Source organism: Colossoma macropomum, unplaced genomic scaffold, assembly GCF_904425465.1.
Source record: "Colossoma macropomum unplaced genomic scaffold, Colossoma_macropomum, whole genome shotgun sequence".
In the NCBI taxonomy this organism is placed as follows: Eukaryota; Metazoa; Chordata; class Actinopteri; order Characiformes; family Serrasalmidae; genus Colossoma; species Colossoma macropomum.
Genome location: NW_023494787.1, coordinates 6,262,245 through 6,281,485, shown reverse-complemented (window position 1 = coordinate 6,281,485; position 19,241 = coordinate 6,262,245). Strand labels below are relative to the sequence as shown.

Sequence of the window (19,241 nt, the reverse complement as noted above, 5' to 3'; positions counted from 1 at the left end):
TAGGAATGTTTATTGATGGTAAGTTTTTAGTTTAGAACAAGTATTTTGAAAACTTTATTATTATTATTATTATTAGTATTATTATTATTATTATTATTACTAAGGTCACCGAATAAATGACACCATCCAGTATTTTAAATACAATTTTGAGCAAAAATCCTGCAGTAGTCATAGTACTTATTGCATACAGAATCAGAAATGCTGTTTATCAAGTTAAACTGCGAAACAGTGTCTCATACACAGTTGGCTTGATCTCAGGAATGTATGTATTTTATAAAGACGTACTGAATGGGTTGACACCTAAACTTCAGGGACATACACAACTGTTTTTATTCTACATGCTGCTTAATTTTTTCATACATTTTTATCATCTCTCATTTAAAATAAAATGTCTGAAAAATTACATTCTATCCCACTTGAACAGGAAGATGTCAGATTTAGCCTGCATTTCAGTGGCCTCTTCACTTGGCCCAAGAATTTTTCATCTGCCATGGTTTAAAATTCATGCAGAAATATTGTGAAAAATGTATTTAAGAATGTGGAAAAGACAGCACTCTTTGACTCAAGGCAGATGGTCTGTGGAATGACACACAAAGACTGCAGATAATGACCTGTCACAAAGATGAAGCCTTTTTCCTTCATTCATTTACTGTTTTTATTTATTTAACCAAAATCAACATGGAGTTTTCACTCTGAAATGGCTTTTGGCAACACCTATTGATTATTGAGTAGAAATATTACGCATATTATGCATGTTCTGCAATAAATGAGTGAGGCATCCTGCACGGCCACATCTGGGCTGGGGACCAAGGTGGGTAGTCAGCCATAACTGTGTGCCATATATGAGCCAGATCTGGCCCACACCTTTTAAATATGTACACATTACAGTATACGGGCTAGAGCTGGAGCACATCCATTAGTTTTACTGATTTTACAGTGTGTGGGCCTCATCTGGGCCACATCCATTAGTTCTTCTCATTTTACAGTATATGGGCCAGATCTGGGTTGGGGACCCAGCCAGAACTGGGCCAGAACTAAACCAAGGATGTGGCCCACAAGATAGATTTTGCTAACTGGGTTATTGCTTTTATAAACCGGCGACCAACATAAAATATATTAAAATGCACAATGTTTTAGAGAATTATTTAAGATATTTATTAATAATAACCGACATAAACAAGTATTCCGGCAAAAAATATAGTTCCTTAACAATGTGGTATCGTTGCTAAGCAACCACTGACCGCTGAATGAGGAGAAGAACGTTTGGTTGCGGATCACTATAAACTGCAGACATTTCATGATTTTTAAAACTTTTTTCGTATAACAGTGAACATATGATAACACAACACTGTCTAATGCAAAACCTTCAGTTTATAAGTACTCTTTGGTCACCAAATTACCACCGCGAGTCTTCTGTCAGTCTGACGATGCCACTTTTCTCAGGTTGGGGCTGAATCTGAAACGGCTCCCTGCTCCCTACATAGTGCACTGCGTAGGAATTTAAATACTGATTCCTGCAGCCCAACAATGCAAAATATCGCTAAAAATGGTAATTAGGGATCCATCCACATTCATACTCGACAAGCAGTGCAGTATCTGACAGCAGAATCTAGAATGTCTAAACTTAATGTTATACAGGTCACTATTTAGCTAGGGAGTAAGGAGCCATTTGGGGTTCAGCCTGGGTTTGATGCTACTTCTGACTGAAACATGGACATTTGAAGCATGTAAGCCATTCAGGTGACATTCTTCAGACTTTTATATTGCTGTTTTTCAGTAAATCATAATCATCATCAAACCACACACAGTCATTCATTCACCATGCTGTCCGAATAGCTCCTTCTGTAAGATCAATGCGGTGGGGCTGGGGGGGGGTTGTATTTAGCATGGCACCTCAGACCATAAACACATTTCAGCAGCCGGTCAAAGCAGCCACAGTGCCTCAGCAGCTTAATGAAGATGCCTGCAGGGAGGCTATATCATTTCTTGTTTACTGTCCCGATGAAGCAAGTGTGTTTCAGAAGATGATGACCTTGCAGCATCGCCGGGCCTGGTGCATGACCCACAGCGAACTACAGATGTTTAAAGGACGTTCCCATGTTGTGTCCTTTTAAACTCCAGTGTTTACTTGGGTTTGACATAAGCAGTTAACAGTGCATTGACCATTGGCTTCATGTATTTGCAACAGCTAAATCAAGACTTGAAGTCCAGCACAAAGCGATCTTCATCCACACGACCGAACTGCATCACCTCCTCATCCGCTGTGGAGACACAGAGAGACTCATCAGACCCCCAGCATGAGAGAGAAAGACCACCAAGACAGAAAGAGAGCAAAACGGCTAGAGCAGAGGGAGAGAGAGAGATGGATAGAGAGAGAGAAAGGGAGGGAAGATAAAGACACAGTCAGAGAAAAACATCCATCCAAACACAGACACGCTGAGAGAAAACGCTGCTGAACTCACGACTCGCAGGACAGGCGAGCTGGAAGTTCTTCACTGAACCCTTTTTGACCCGTCCATTGAAGTCCATCACATACGCTTCCTTCTCCTTGCTCCACGTCGGCTCTTTAGTCTCCAGCTTAATCAGATTTGGCCCCTGATTATTACTCTTCATTTCCTTTAATAAAGAGCCCTTTAACGAGAAATAAACACAGAGATAATAAGAAACAATCTTTTAAGACAGATCAGGTAACAGCACTACAAATTTTGGTTGAAAACTCTTAAGAAAGCCCTGATCAATAATGTAGTAATATTTTAGTGATGATGTAATATAGAGGTGCCCGAAACAGAGGGGCTACAGTCTGCAACTGTAACGATACAAAGTCACCCATACGGTAAGTGTTTCTGATAAAATGGCCCTGAGAGCTGTGAGAGGACGAGTGGGCGTGTGAGAATGATAATCTGTGCTGCTGTAGATCAAACTTACCTCACCAAAACTAACACGCTGAGAGTTCCCGTCCATGCTGGGAATGACGGCGGACATCTGCTGTGACTTTATGAACCCAAACACAGACTCCTAAAAGAGACAACACACAACATGTGTCCAGTCATCTGTGGCACTGGTCAGAAGCCAATACAAATGTATATTTATGTGTGGCCGACAGAGGGCACTGCAGCGCTGCAAACACCCCAGAAGTAAGTGTTCCTCATAGACTTGCATTGATTTTCTCTGATTTTTAAATGTCTATTTCTTTAAGCTCTACATCAGAATAAAATGTATGTTTTGACTTTTAATATGATAAAATATGTTCTTTTGAAAAGTCTTTGTCGTATTCAGTTTGTATCATTCCAAGAATGCTCATTTTCATTAGCGTCTCTATGGGAATCGTTACGTACGTTAGCACCAAGCTAACTGAGGTGCACTTTCACTTCTCCTCACTGATTTAATAGATGTGAGGATATTTGAACCGGTGAGAAACACATGTAACATATTCTTCATTCTGTTTACCTGTTTTTAGTGAAATCTTCAGAAAATATTTCATCTTAAAGTGTAAAACTGTGTTACTGATGGAGCTTCTTAGCCTGTTAGCTATCTGAGCTATCGACTGAGCTAAAACCTAAACTACACTCTTACACAGAGTCTGTTTAGTGAGATTTCACACATTTTACTGCATATATATGCAGTTTTTGGCTGTAATCCTTAGTTACCTACATTCACTGCAGTTCAAGGTTTCACATTCTGTCCCAATTCAGTATGAAAATATTAAGATTTTTTTTCATATCTGAAGTAAGCTATATGAATTGGGTTAGGTTATATTACGTTATATTAGTTATAAAATAAAACTTTTACATGTTTACTTATACATGAAATGTTTCCCCACTGATCATAAACCAGATATTGTTGCAGGAAAAACACAGCACACCTCAGAATTATTGTGCTATCTTCAAATTTCTGAGCATGTTTATGGGTCAGTGACAAGTAAGGCTGTTCTAAATGACAATTTTTAAATGTCTTTCATTTTTCATGTTCATTCATTTTTATTTCTGCATATAAATATATTTACATTTATATTTGTGTTCATATTCTATATTGAATATAGTGAGTGTTATCAAATCTTTTAATTGTCTGTTTGTGCCGGTCTGGTTGCTCCATCTGACTGACTGGTTGAGCCGCCTGACTTTTCAGACCAACTTCAAATCAAACAGGCATCTACTTAGAAACCTTTGTCCCTCAAATTGAGTCTTTTGTTTTCAGTGAGTTGAGCTCTTTTAAAGTTGCCAAAAATTTTGCAACATGGTTTTGATTTTGAAGTTCAAACTTAAAAACCATACCAGACTTTATTTCTTTATTTAACCTAATTACCTTTTTCGATAGTTTAATTGTTTAATCAACATATATTGTTAATCGGCTGCTCCACTATTTTTAGACTTTTGGAAGCTAAAAAAAAACGAAGACGAATTTTATATGGATGAACTGGCGAAAATAACGTGTTGTTGAATAACGTGACGTATGACATATTTATTAAATTCTTTTTTTGGAAAATAATGGACTTGGACATGAAAAATGCATGTCATTTCAATGACCCTTAGATTTCATTTTACAGTGCAGAGGGAGAACCAATACAGCGGCCGAGTGTGTGTTACAGTGATATTATCAGCAGTGTAGTTCTTCATAGATATCTACAGTGAGACTGTATATATCTATGAACTGATGAATAAACTGACACGCAAAATGAATCGTATTTGAAAACTGATAACCAAATCTCGCTAATTAAGCAGATATTTCAAATCTGTTTCAAATAAACAGAAACTCATCACTTAACATATAATAACACTTCCACATTTTTACCATGTCCTAACTTTATGTTGTTCTCCAAATTCTGTAAGCTGTGAATAAAGTTTTGGTGTCTAGTTTAGAGCATTTCAGTCTACACAGTCTGTTTACATGGACATCGCTTTTTCTGCAGTTATCTGATTATTGAAATGGTCATGTAAACAGTATATTAAGGAATCTGATGAAGAGGCTGGATTTCAGCTCAGTAATCAGATTTCTCAGTGCATGTAAACTCTTACTCTGATTTCTTTCGGAAGACATGAACGGATGTTAAAAAAAGCCGCAGCGTGAAGTTTGAGATTTATGTAATGTTTACGTCACGTCTTCTTCTGTGAGTTTATTGGCTGGTTGCAAAGCAGAAATCTGATTACTGTCTGACTCATGTAGACCTGGAGTTTTCCCATTATCTGATTACTCAAGTGCATGTAAACACGTTGATCTGATTACTGAAAAAATCTGATTATTAAGTGCATGTAAACACACTAACAGTTATTATTATGATAAGTGTCCCCAAACTTTTGGGTGGTAGTGTATTATCCTCATTAGACGAGAAAGTGTAATTAATGTTATTGTTATTGCGATACTGGAACTACAGAAGATAATTTAACACCTTGTTTTTTTGAGTGCTCACTGACATTACATTCATCTACCCTGTAAGTGTCTCTGAGCATCTGCTAAATAATGTCAAATATTTACATAAAATAATGGAAATGTTTACAGTAATTGTCTGATTTAGCTGTTGATCAATGATTCATCCTGAGTTCTAACCTGTCTTGCACTCTCTACACTTCATATATGGATTACAGTGTAAATGTGTTTTAAAATGCAGTAAACTCTAAATGATCTGTTATCAGTGTCGGTATTGATATCAGACACAACGAGATGTCAGTTTGGTTTAATCGTTCTCGTCCCAGAAGTTCTATATCAGTGCATCCCTAAAGCAGAGTGAAGTAGTTTGTGATGCTGTTTGTATCTCTGACCTTTTCATCGTCCTCAAGCTCCTGGAACAGGTGGTAGGTGGGGCCGCTCTTGTCCATCCTGTCACGCTGGATGCAGCACTGGACCATAGATCCCCTCGGAAACGACCGCAGCACAAATTCCTTTAGGTCGTCCGCCTGGCTGCTCGTTTCTTCCTCAGCCACATCCTCCTCCTCAGTGGGGAGTTTGGAGCCATCAGTGAAGATCTGAGTGTCTTTCTGTGGCTCACTGAAAGCCTGAGGCTGTAGGCTGGGTTCCTCAGGACTGGCGTTGATCTCCTGCTCCTCCATGTTGTCTTTGGTGGAGTCAGCTGTGGAGGGAGTGAAAGCTCTAGGTTCCTCCTCAAGTGCAGAGGTGGAAGCTCTAGGTTCCTCCTCAAGTTTTGCGCAGGGGTGGAGGGGCTTGACACTGATGAGCAGGCCTTCTCCATTCGGAGAAACTGGCCAGCTCAAACTCTGGAGATTATCTTGCTTGTTCTCCAGGTCAGTGTTTGCTTCTTTCTTTTCTTCTCTGGGGATCTTGTTTCTTCTTCTTCTAGCTCCAAAGCCCCTGCGCTGAGCTACATCCTCTGATGTAAACCAGTTCTGACCTGGAGCGAACATTCTTCTCAGCCGCTCTCTCTTCCGCTGCTGCTCTCTGTCCATGTGCTCCTGCCTGGCTCTCTGCATCTTCAGTTCCCTTTCTCTACCATCTTTCTGATCTTCCTCTCTCTGCTTTTCAGGCTGCTGGAGCAGATCTTCATATCTCTGCTTCACAGGTTCCTGGAGCAGATGTTCCTCTTTCTGCTTCACAGGTTCCTGGAGCAGAAATTTAATACCTCTGCTTCACAGGTTCCTGGAGCAGATCTTCCTCTTTCTGCTTCACAGGTTCCTGGAGCAGATCTTCTTCTCTCTGCTTCACAGGTTCCTGGAGCAGATCTTCATATTTCAGCTTCACAGGTTCCTGGAGCAGATCTTCTTCTCTCTGCTTCACAGGTTCCTGGAGCAGATCTTCCTCTTTTTGCTTCACAGGTTCCTGGTCCAGATGTTCCTCTCTTGGCTTCTTCTCTTCTGTCTCTCATCTTTCCTTCCCTTCTCTCCATCTCTTCCTCTTCATTTTGTCCACCTCGGTCATTTTTCTCTCTTTTTCCACCTCAAACACCATCTCTATATTAGACTGCTTTTCTTTCTTTGCTTCCTTCTGTCTTTATTTTTCTCATCATTGCTTTCCATCTGTCTTCCTCTCTCTGTCGTTCTTCCTGTGACAGTCTCTCCTTCATCTTCTCAAGCTCCATTTCTGTCTTTCTCTCCATCCCTCGCTGCACACCAAGCTCTGGAAGCCACTCCTCCTCGCTGCTGTTCTCCATGGAGGCCATTCTCTGCCTCAGCTCCTCCAGCTCTCTCTCCAGTTCCTCCTCTCTCTCTCTCCATCTCAGATCTTCCATCTGTCTCTCTTTCTGGATTCTCTGAAGGAGGAGCAAGCTTTCTCTTCCCGCATCCGTTCTGTCCACATCTCTCTGAGCTCTCCGGAACGCTTTCCTTCTCATGTTCTCCAACTCCCGTTCCAGCTCCTCCTCTTGCTCTTTGAACTGGAGAATCTTAGCGGCGTTCCTTCTCACCATCTCTCCAAGCTTGTGGTCTTTCTCTCTTTCTGAACATCTCCGGGTCCCATCATCACCTGAATGTCCTTGATCCGGAGCTCCATCGCCTTCTTCTGCAGGTTTCTCTGCAGCTCCATGTGGGAATGGAAGGGAAGCAGGCCTTTCTGTCCAGCTCCTGTCCAGGGCTGCTGCAGAGAGTCCAGCTACAGCACATAGTAAACAGCAGTTTTAGAGCCGCACAGTGAGACAACACAGCACACAGTGATCATACAGCGGCACACAGTGGTGCTGGAAAGTCTGAGGACTCTTAAAATTCTCTGAATTTCTACAGAAATCTGATCTAAAATGTGAGGTTATCTTTATCTGTGTCATAACAACAGATAAAGATAACCAGATTAAACAAATAACACAATTATATAGTTTTTAATTTGTTTCTCTGAGATTAAACTTGTGCTGATGTTCAGACGATGCTAAAGGCCTCAGAAACTTTCTGTCACCCACTGTGTTACGACTGCAGTCTGCTGTGCAATATTTTAAGCCTTTACTGCAAGTTGTTCCCATATGGCAACAAATACTTTTCACTTTTTTCCACAACTTCGATTGAAAAAAAGGGAATTTCTTATTCAGAAATGAAACCAATTCAAATGTGAAATAGTTTTATATAAAAACATAATAGATAATTGTTGCCATATGGCAACAGCCATCCAATCTTCAGCATACAGCGGAGTGAATGAATACACACTGGACGCTGCAATTTTCACATCATTACTACCAACCCTAACCAAGGTCATTCTTTTTAATCAGTCTAATTATTTTTATGTTCCTTTGTATGAACATTTATGCATTTATGATTGTTATGCTCATGTTGCTCCCACTGTGTGCAGATTGCAGATCCATTTTTATATGCTGCTGCCATATGGCAACAAAATTCAGGGTATTGCCCAAAATTATTCCCCTCTTTTCTAATTTTATCAATGTTGTTTCAATTTCATTTTCAATAAGAAAAGTAATGAAAATATTTTTTCCATTTATATTCCATAATTATTTTTACCAAAATGCTTTCAGTTTCTTTGCACTTGAATGTTTTTATACGTCTGTGATTGGTCAGGATGCTCACAGCACATAATAAAACACTCAGGGATTGGCTACAGGCTCATTAGCATATCACAACCTGCAATATTAGTACCTCAGTAATAATTATCAATCGATATATTGTTCATCCCTGAGGGTTTACAGCACTTTTACTGAAGCCCAAAGTGAAGCTGTGCAGATCCTGAGCCTGAATGAATCTGAGTGAACAGCTTTAAAGAGTCTGATTGGACTGGAAGCCTCTCTGAATGTTCTCACTGACAGTAACGATGAAGATCGGACGTCTCACCTTTTTAGCATATCTGCTCTCTCTCTCTCTCTCCAGAGCTCTCAGCTCACTCAGCTGCAGCTGTTTCTCCAGCTCTCGGAGCGTCTCCAGCTCTCGCCTCTCTTCCTGGCTGACCCTCACGCGCTCCATCCACTTCTTCTGCTGAGCTCTTTCTCTTTTCTCTTCCTGTCTCTCCATCTCCCGCTGCCTCCTCCTCCTCCTCTCCTCCAGCTTCCACTTCTCCTTGTTCAGGCTCCTCATCTCCCTCTTCATCTCTTCCAGCTCTCTCTCCATCTCTCTGCTCTCTCTCTGAAGCTGGCGGAGATGTTCCTTCTCTCTCTGCGTCTCCAGGATTCGGGTCTCGAAGCAGAAGAAGGGGATCTTAGGGAGGCAGCTGCCCCAGAACCTGCAGGCTGGGGGACTGGACAGGGGTGGAGTTTCATCTGCTTTGCTTCTTCACCTGAAGACTCACCTGGACCAGTAATGCTGGACCTGCACCAAAAAAAAGAGAAAACTTTAGGATGGAGAAACAAACACAACCAAAACTTCACATAGAGAGAGAGAGAGAGAGAGAGAGAGAGAGAGAGAGAGAGAGAGGGAGTTAAAGAGACACAGAGAAAGAGAGAGAGAGGGAGAGGGGGGCTGAGAGAGAGGGAGGGAGAGAGAGAGAGAGAGGGAGAAGGGGGAAGAGATAGAGACAGAGAGAGGGAGAGGCGGGCTGAGAGAGAGGGAGGGAGAGAGAGAGAGGGAGATAGAGAGACACAGAGAGAGAGGAAGATAGAGAGGGGCAGAGAGAGAGAGGGAGATAGAGACGGGCAGAGAGAGAGAGGGAGATACAGAGACAGAAAAAGAGAGAGAGGAAGATTTAGACAGAGTGAGTGAGAGGGAGAGAGATAAAGTGAGAGAACAGAGAGAAACAGAAGATGCTGAGAGTGTGTGTGTGAAAGAGACATAGACAGAGAGAGAGAGAGGGAGAGAGAGAGGGAGAGGAAAAAGAGACAGTGAGAGAAACAAAAGAGAGGGAGCAAAGAACGAGAAGAAAGAGAGAGAGAGTGAGTGGGAGAGCGACAGAGAGAGAGAGTGTATGAATATATGAATATATAAACATTACCGGAAGTGTCAGGTGGTCCGCGAGCCGCGGATTTGACGGTCCGAATCAGATCCGCGCGACTCAGATGGAGCAGAAATTGTTTGAAGATGTGTGAAAATGTTCTTCAGTGTTTGATCTTGTTCAGGAAAGATACGTTTCTGACTTTTGTCTCTCAGAGAAACATACGCGCGTTTGAGCGCCAGTCCGTAAATAAATGTGCAGCACATTATATGAAGGTTTATGTTGACACTAACAATTTAATGTTTTTCCTTTGTACTTTTAAGGGGAATCTGACTAGTTTTAAATTTTTGTGTACTTTTACATTAAAACTCTTTAATTCTGAATACGAATTTAGCAAACATTGTTCCTTACATCAAACATAGTGCATAGTCTTTTTTTTTAGAAAGAGTACAAAGCTACACTGCTTTTTTTTAACTATCAGGCATGTTTGTGGCTCTGGCCACACCCACTCAGTGATGTCACAGTGAGTAAAAGCACATACACTAATGAATCTGACAAAAGTAAAATGAGAAAAGACAAAGTCAGGAAAACGTTCAGCATTACGACAGTCCAGGCAGGAAGTAGTAGAAGTGAGAATGATGAGCTTTCAGTCTTTTCAACGGGCTTGAAAGTCTCAACCTGAAGAGAAGCAGTGAAGCAGAAACTTCCTGCCATGTGATTTAGTGAGGACTTACTATCAGTTCCTGCTTAGTGATGGTAAAACCTGATTACCAGTGAGGACATTGCTGAAAAAACAATGACCGCTGCACAATAAGAGGTTAAGAGTGGGTTAATATTAATAAATTCTAATGTATTTTTAAAATAGTTTCTATTGATTGTGTTACATTAAACTGGAATAGACCTTTATCTGCTGTTCAGATGCTTTGATTTCCACATTTCAGAAACTGTGCGAGTAAAAAATATAGGTACTTTTGCTATAATGCTTGATTCAAGTTAAATGAAGTTGATCCACAGTGTTTTACAGAGAAAATGGTGAACAGAGATGAGAAAAACACACATCCTTACAACTCAACCTCCCCACAATCCACTCACCACATTTAGAAACACACTCATATGGCAAACAACCAGCTGAAAGAGTTTGTTATTATGTTTTCTGATCAGAATGTGAATTTGTTGTGTGTATAGAAATCATATGGTCATATAAATGCCTTGAGGAAGAGTGTGTGAGAGAAAAATACAGTGACACTGTATTTTTGAAAGTCACACTGAGGCGTACACTACACCGAGTCACTGAACTACAAAAACAGTACATGGAGGAAAAGGTCTGAAAGGACTCGAATGTATCCCAGCATGCAATGGGTGGAAAGCAGGGAAATGGTCCGTCACAGAGCTAACAGCACACTTGCATTCAAACGTAAGGGAAATTTAGAGTCCTCAGTTCATCAAATGTGCATGTTTTGCAAAAAGAGAACATGCAGAAAGAACCAGGGCTGAGGATGAACCCAGGAGCCTATCCCAGGGTTCATTGGGCGGATGGTAGGAAACACACTGGACAGGCTGCCAGTCCTTCACAGGGCAGACACACATTGACACCCAGGGCCAGTTTAGTATCTCCAGTTGGCCTGGCTACATGTCTTTGGACTGTGGGAGGGAGAACATGCAAACTCCACACAGAAAGGACCCTGGTCACCCGGCCGGGGAATTGAACCCAGGCCCTTCTTGCTGCGAGGCAACCCCATGCTGCCAGCTCAGAAACTTATCAAAAATTAATGAATGAATAACAGGTGTCTAGATCAAGCACATCGGCAGGTTTCAAAGATCCACCTCCTGAGGAATATGTATATATGGAATACCTTTTCCTGTGTTTGTAATTTTTTCAACTGGGCCCACCTGATTTCTGAGCTACTGCAACCATTCATGCACTCCGCATGTTTATTCCCAGTTGAAGCGAAATAAATATTTAGTGAGTTCAGACCAGGCCTTCAACATGATGGTGGTAGTATGAGGGAAGACTGATTGAGGGAGGGGAGAACTCTGAGAACTTGGGCTGGAGTTGTGGGCAGCTTCTGCCTGTAGCTAGAAGGCCAGACCCCACCCCCCCTCATAGCTGTAGCAGGACTGAGGAACAGGGAGGAGACGGGGTGGCGGTGGGGATTGCGAACACTTCGTCACGGGAAGGTGTAGATGTGAATTTATAGGGCGTTGGATTGGAAGGAGGAGGGGTTTCAGCCATGCTCCTCCCCCCAAACTTCAGTTATCACATAACTACATTTATGTTTGAGACCCTTAATTCCACTGTGGTTATTTTGTTATTTGATTTTATGATTAGTTTGTGAAATTATAAGCTATTTCTTGATTTTTCCACTGACAATAACAGAACCAACAATGAAAAATTATTCATTTTCCCGTTTTCAATACTGGTTGTTCCTTATGAAATTAGTATCCTAGGCATTCTCATACTAACAGTGACACTGACATCGTGTGTGGGCGTAAGGAATGATGAAAGACATAACAGAGGAATGTGTGAGAGGGTTTGAGTGTGTTAAAGTTAAAGTTAAGGAAAGAATTTACTTTCAGTTTGTGCTGAAAGTATTTAGTTCAGTGCAGCACTGGATTACAGACAAAGACCAGAGACCTCAAACAAGCTCACACCATGGAGGAAACCTTTCCTTTCCATTTTCCATTATCAGCCTGCCTGCTCTCTCTGCTCAGTACACTGTTTTTCCTGTTGGACGTGGCGCTGGACGTGTGGGCCATCATGTCGCTGTATCAGGATGGGCAGTATGTTTATATGGGAGTGTTGATAGCTCTGCTGCTCTGCTCTTCTATCCTAGTTCATGTTTTCAGCTGGATCTGGTACTCGGACCCTGAAACCAGCACAGGCAAATTTGCGAGCATAGACAAATTTGCGAGGGAGTACGGTTTAATAGGACCACTGCACGTCGTTCAGCTGGGACTGTTCCTCAGGTATGGACAGATTTTGTAGCTTCCTGTAGAATTAGTAGTTTTCACAGTCTGGCAGAATCGCTGTGAAGTGATTTTAATTCTGTATAAATCTGGAGTCTGTGCAGTTTTTACAGTCAAACAGTCAGAACTGTGGAGTGAATGGCTTTCTGTAACCGGCTGAACCCAGATCTCAGTAATAGTCCACCTAATATTAGCAGAATAACAAAACCTGCTAGTAGACACAGCCATGCAGCATGTTGTCATTGTCATTAAGTGTGTCCACGGGCATAACTCTAATGCCACCACCCAGGCTGTGGGAATTTGGGGAAATTACAAAGATACTTTATTCTCTACAAGACAGCCAATCAGATCTCACTCATTACATTATACATGGAAAAGAATGGAAAGTAACTTATGAACAGTTTAAAAGGTGTTTTGCTGGGGCGGCTGGGTGGGTTCCATTACTTACTTTACTTAAGAATGGATCTAGGCTCATTTTCTAGACAGTCTAAGATGCCACTGACAGACTGTATGTTGTAAAACTGGTTTGGTCTGTAAAGAACCTGAAGCTGTACTAATACAGTGATCACATCTGATATTGAAAATTATGGAGAGCAGAAGTGTTTTTACTCACTGAGGTATCCAAGAAATCCCTTAATGTTATTTAGTCCCAGTGTCAAGAAAAAAACAAGTAAAAGATAACTGAAAGGAAAAATTAAATTACAAAAAGAAACATTTAAATGCACTGAAATTTCAATTTTTACCACAATTTTATTATTTTGGTACTGGTAACTATTTTTAAAACATACACTGAATATACTGGAGGGACTTTTTACACAGTCCTGAATATACAGATGAAAACAAACCATGAAGCTTACATAAAGACACCGATCAGCCATAACATTAAAAGCACCTCCTTGTTTCTACACTCATTGTCCTATGATAACCACTATGGTGGTGAGCAAAAATGCCTGACTCTCTACATCCAAATTAATCCAAGGTCCTCAGAAAGATCCACAAACAAAAAAAAAAAACACTATTTATTTCAAATGACAGAAGAATAGAACGTTTAGACGCTCAAAGCTTAAATGAAAATAAGAAGTCCAAACATAAACTAAGGATTATCTTAAACAAAGCAGGAGCAGTGTTTGTAGCAGCCTGGACTTGAGGAAGTGTGATGGTCTCTTCCTGCTCTGACCACACTCTCCAGGTAGCATCACCCGCCTCATTCTGCCAGTGGCTCATCTAGTCCAGCCACTAGATGGGGTTAACTCAAACAAAAAAAAAAGGAGCATGAGACACATACAAACCCAGATACACATCCGGCTCATAAATGTTTTACGCTTGAAATAAAACATTTGCATAACAGTATTAGAGGAACCAGTAAAGTATTACAGAGAAAAAATAATTACATTACATTTTCCTTGATCCGGTCTTCTTCTAACAGTAGGGAGAGCTTTGTAATTAGCCGCTCTATAATGGCTGTTTTTGTCTTGAGCTTAACTCAAAAAACCAGGCCATGCACTCATCAACACCCATCCAGCTCTTTATTTCCTGTCATTTCAATATATGAGACACATGCAAACCCAAATAACAATTTTTGCTCCTACCGTCCATTTTATCAGCTCCACTGACTATACAAGAGCACCCTGTAGTTCTACAATTACAGACTGTAGTCCATCTGTTTCTCTACATACTTTGTTAGCCCCCTTTTACCCTGTTCTTCAGTGGTCAGGACCCCCACAGGACCCCCACAAAGCACCACTATTTGGGTGGTGGATCATTCTCAGCACTGCAGTAACGTGGTGGTGGTGTGTTAGTGTGTTGTGCTGGTGCGAGTGGATCAGACACCGCAGTGCTGTGTCACTCCTACCTTGTTGGTCCACCTTGTAGATGCAAAGTCAGAGACAATAGCTCATTCATTGCTGCACAGTTTGTGTTGGTCATCCTCTAGTCCTTCATCAGTGGTCACAGGATGCTGTTGGCTGGATATTTTTGGTTAGTGGACTATTCTCAGTCCAGCAGTGACACTGAGGTGTTTAAAAACTCCAGCAACACTGCTGTGTCTGATCCACTCAGACCAGCGCGACACACACTAACACACCACCACCACATCAGTGTTACTGCAGTGCTGAGAATGATCCACCACCCAAATAGTACCTGCTCTGTGAGGGTCCATGGGGTTCCTGACCACTGAAGAACAGTGTAAAAGGGGGCTAACAAAGTATGCAGAGAAACAGATGGACTACAGTCTGTAACTGTAGAACTACAAAGTGCACCTATATAGTAAGTGGAGCTGATAAAATGGAAAAGTGAAGACAGTTGCAATCTACTGATTGTAGATCTGTTTTGTATTCATTCATTCATTCATTTCCATGTAGGTTTGCCAGTTTGGTAGAAATCTCCATCTGCAAAATTATACAAAGAAGCGACCGCTCCCAAGAAGGAGTAGCTGTGTTTCTGAAGCACGACCTCAGCGTGCTGCGGCTGTTTGAGATGTTTTCTGAAAGCGTCCCGCAGCTTGTTCTGATGATCACGTTCACCATGCAGAAGCAGGGGCTGCAGCTTTTTACAGGTCAGATCAACTTCTAAAATTCCTCCCTGTTAAAGAACTCACACGTCCATGTTCCATCCATACATGCAGTCTTTCTCTAGCAGAACGCTTTACAGAATGCGGATCCCAGTCGTTTTATTTCTGGTTACTTTTTATTTAGTTTTTTATTTAGTTTCAGTTTTAATTTTTAGCATTATGGTAAAAGCTGTGATAGTAGGTATTTGACAAGGGCAGGATTAACAGTTTAAAATCTACAGTTTCTAAATTGTTGTGCATTGTTAGTTTAATTTATTACAGACCAAAATACAGTTACTATACACTGTATACATCGACAAGCATTTAATGCATCAAAGCAATAGACTCAGAGATGCAGAAAGTGTGTCACTTTTAGCTTTTTAGCTTTTAGCATTACTTATACATTACTCCATTCCCTCCATTCAGCTCTATTTGGTTTTTGTTTGTGTTGTTGTGGACATTGCAGTTTTAGTTTACTGCTAGTTTTCATAGTAATAGTTTTGGTGAACGATAATAGCCCTGTCAACCTAATAAGAAATTGTAACACACAACAAAATATGTACTTTAGTAGGATATTAATAAGCAATTATTCCAAATAATATGTATTTTGTTTACAAGTGAATGGCCACACTTTTAGGATAGATCGGGTGTAGGTTTTTTGGGGGTTTTAGGGATAAACATCTGATGGATTGTGATATAGTATAGTGAGTAACACCTCTGCCTTCTATGCTGTAGACTGGGGTTCAATTCCCCACCCGGGTAAGCACCCTACACTATATCCTATATAGTCCTTGGGCAAGACTCCTAACACTCCCTCGCCTACTTGTGTAAAATGATCAAATTGTAAGTTGCTCTGGATAACAGCGTCTGGCAAATGCTGTAAATGTAAATGATTGGCTTCAGCTGGCTGGCTAGCTAACGTAACATTACAGCTTACGCCACCAGCTACTGTATGTGGGTGAAGTTACTGCCAACATTCTCCTCTTCGTACTTGCCAGAGATACAGACATTAAGGCAAAACTGCAAGCGCTACGTTGCCTTGAGTTACATTAGTAAAGTCAAGCATAAAACATAGAGCTGTTATAGGAACAAAATCTCCATTTCTGACGTTTTTCAGTTTTGGACATAATTTGAAAATTACCCGTTTCCTTTTACCTGACAAAAATGATCCAAATGACAATGGTTCCATTGACTGACATTAAAAGTAAAGTAGGTTTTTTCTTTCTCCTGTAAAGTTGCCGTTTTGGAGATACAGGGTTTTGCTCTGACAGCAGTGATAGGTTATGCATAGCACAGTTACACAGCATAGAACTCCACCCAGTTTATCCTCTCACATCCATACAGAATGCATATTGTTTGAAACAAATACCGCACTGTAAATTTAGGAATTTAGATTAAAAAAAACTATGTCATTCAGTACAATTTCTCATTATGTAGAATGGATTTTTTGTCAACATTTCAATGTAAAGTTTGTCTAGTCTCAACAGTAGCTATGAAAGAATGCATCTGTGGGCAGTTCTTATTTTGGGAATTAAGAAAAATTCAAGACATCTGCATGTGTTCACCATTTATCCATCTAAAACACCACAGAGAGCACTAGAGTGGAGGTAGATGTTAGAACTGTGAACTGAATGCGCATCAACATCTGAAATTCTGTTCACTGTTCATCTGCCTCACTCCAGAAAGCACTGTGCAAAAGTTTCAGCCATGAAATCTGTTTAAAACTATATCTTGATAATAAGTGTGTTTTTGCCTGTAAAAACGCTAAACATTTGATTATATTAAAATAAACGTAAATACAAGTGGCAATAATTTCCTCTTGTTTTTTTCCTCTCCAGGTTTTAAAATAGCTGGTTCACTAATGTCCATCGCCATCAGTGTGTTGTTATACCATTGCAACATGCGTGACTTTGTTCCTGAGGATCAGAAGATGGGATGGTCCTCCTCTGCAGTTTTCTTCCTGTGGAACCTGTTCCTGATTACCCCTCGGGTGCTTGCTGTTGCCCTCTTTGCCTCCATCCTGCCCTGCTACATTGCTGCTCACTTCCTGTCCTGGTGGGTGCTGCTGTTTCTCTGGGCCTGGAGGCAGAAGACGGACTTCATGGACAACGAAGGAGGTGAATGGCTCTATCGGGCCACTGTAGGACTCATCTGGTACTTCAGCTGGTTTAAGGTATCAAAGGGAAAGACTAAAGTCAAGAGCATCATCTACCATGTGTGCATGGGGGCCGACATTGGGCTGCTATTGGGCTTGTGGTTTTGGAAAAGATCTGTTGATTCAGCTCGTCTGAATCCTCTGCCATTTAATCCGTATGTGCTGATTGGTGCATTGCCTGCACTTTACATCACTGGACTCCTACTAAAACTGCTTTATTACTGGAAGTTCCATCCCAACTGCCCAAGTTTGAGATTCAAGGACAGAGATGAGACACCACAGATTCAGTTACCTAGAAGAGCTTCAGAAGCAGATGATTCGGTTGAGATGGTTTCCGCTGACTTGGAATACCAACAGACTGTTTCTGGCACCTGGAAGAGGATGAGAAACATGGTTATTAATTTTTACTACTAATTTAGACTTTATAATATCTACAGCTAGATTCCTAGACCCAGATTAGGCCTAAGCCTAAATGAGGTGTTTAATGGTGCGACACAACTGGCATCACAATTTAGTCATAATGACATAATGCCAATATCTGAATGTAGCTACATACAGACTGTATTTTTATCTGTTACTGCGCTTCCCAAACAACAAAAATATTCCTGGTGCTGTAGGATCCTTTTATAGTGTTATATTCATACTGTTAAGGGACAGAATCAGTCAGACGTTCGTGGTAAAAATAACCAAAACAGGCTTTACTGTTGAGAGGATTTTCCAAAGACATGGTCAAAAAACAGGCATAGGTCAGAACCAGGACAGATCAGACACACAAAGACAACAAACACAACAGACGACAAAAATCCAGGCAAACAAGTCCAAAGAGAGAAGGCAAAAACAAAGTCAGAAAGAACAGAAATAAAGTCCAGTTAACAGTGAGACAAAGTACAGGAACCAACGCTCAGTAGCTCTAGAAATAGAAGCAACACCTCACAATGAACTAAACTAAAGCCCAGATACTATTTAACAGATCACATAAAACAAGAAACAGGTGAGGCATATCAGTATTCAGGTGAAGCTGAACAACGACCGGTGGTGATGGTGCCACAGTCATGTGATCTCCCAGGGAGTTCTGGGATTTAGAGTCCATGGGAGAAGCAGGATCAGAGGGATGTGTGACACTTACTATAAAGGGATCCTACATTAATCCTATATTAATGATGTTTTTTCAAAGCTATGTTGATGTAGAAGCTTTTTAACAATCTATTTTTTTGGGAGGTTATTTTATAAATAATATGCTGCCAGTCAGTGTTTAGTATGTTTTTGTGTTAAGTTCTCTTATTATTCTCTTATTATTGGTTCTGGTGTTCAGCTGAAATTTTATTTAGTCTGGGTCAAACTGTGAGTGAGTCACGACAACAGAACCTTCACTCTTATACTCCATATATATATGTATGTATATATATATATATATATATATATATATATATATATATATATGGAGTAATTTTTTTGTTTCAGAAAAAGATTGAAATGTGTAATATACACCGATCAGGCATAACATTATGACCACCTCCTTGTTTCTACGCTCATTGTCCATTTTATCAGCTCCACTTACTATATAGGTGCACTTTGTAGTTCTACAGTTACAGACTGTAGTCCATCTGTTTCTCTGCATACTTCGTTAGCCCCCTTTTACCCTGTTCTTCAGTGCTCAGGACGCCCATGGACAGAGCAGGTACTATTTGGGTGGTGGATCATTCTCAGCACTGCAGTAACACTGACGTTGTGGTGGTGTGTTAGTGTGTGTTGTGCTGGTCTGAGTGGATCAGACACAGCAGTGCTGCTGGAGTTTTTAAACACTGTGTCCACTCACTGTCCACTCTATTAGAC

General features: G+C 40.8%; 2 protein-coding genes across 2 annotated transcripts; one reads left to right on the top strand and one right to left on the bottom strand.

Moving 5' to 3' along the window:
- Positions 1–260: 260 nt before the first annotated feature.
- LOC118805010 (protein king tubby 2-like) lies at positions 261–4,490 on the bottom strand. Its single transcript, XM_036565610.1, has 3 exons — positions 2,926–4,490; positions 2,463–2,631; positions 261–2,261 (listed from the first exon to the last, which is right to left on the bottom strand). Exons 1-3 carry the CDS (start codon positions 2,980–2,982, stop codon positions 2,194–2,196), a joined length of 294 nt encoding a protein of 97 aa, XP_036421503.1. The 5' UTR covers positions 2,983–4,490; the 3' UTR covers positions 261–2,193.
- Positions 4,491–11,767: 7,277 nt separating this feature from the next.
- On the top strand, positions 11,768–18,380 carry LOC118805281 (XK-related protein 8-like). The gene is made up of 3 exons (XM_036565978.1): positions 11,768–12,705; positions 15,066–15,259; positions 17,092–18,380. The coding sequence occupies exons 1-3, from the start codon at positions 12,392–12,394 to the stop codon at positions 17,820–17,822; spliced, it is 1,239 nt and encodes a 412-aa protein (XP_036421871.1). The 5' UTR covers positions 11,768–12,391; the 3' UTR covers positions 17,823–18,380.
- The last annotated feature ends 861 nt before the right edge of the window (positions 18,381–19,241 follow it).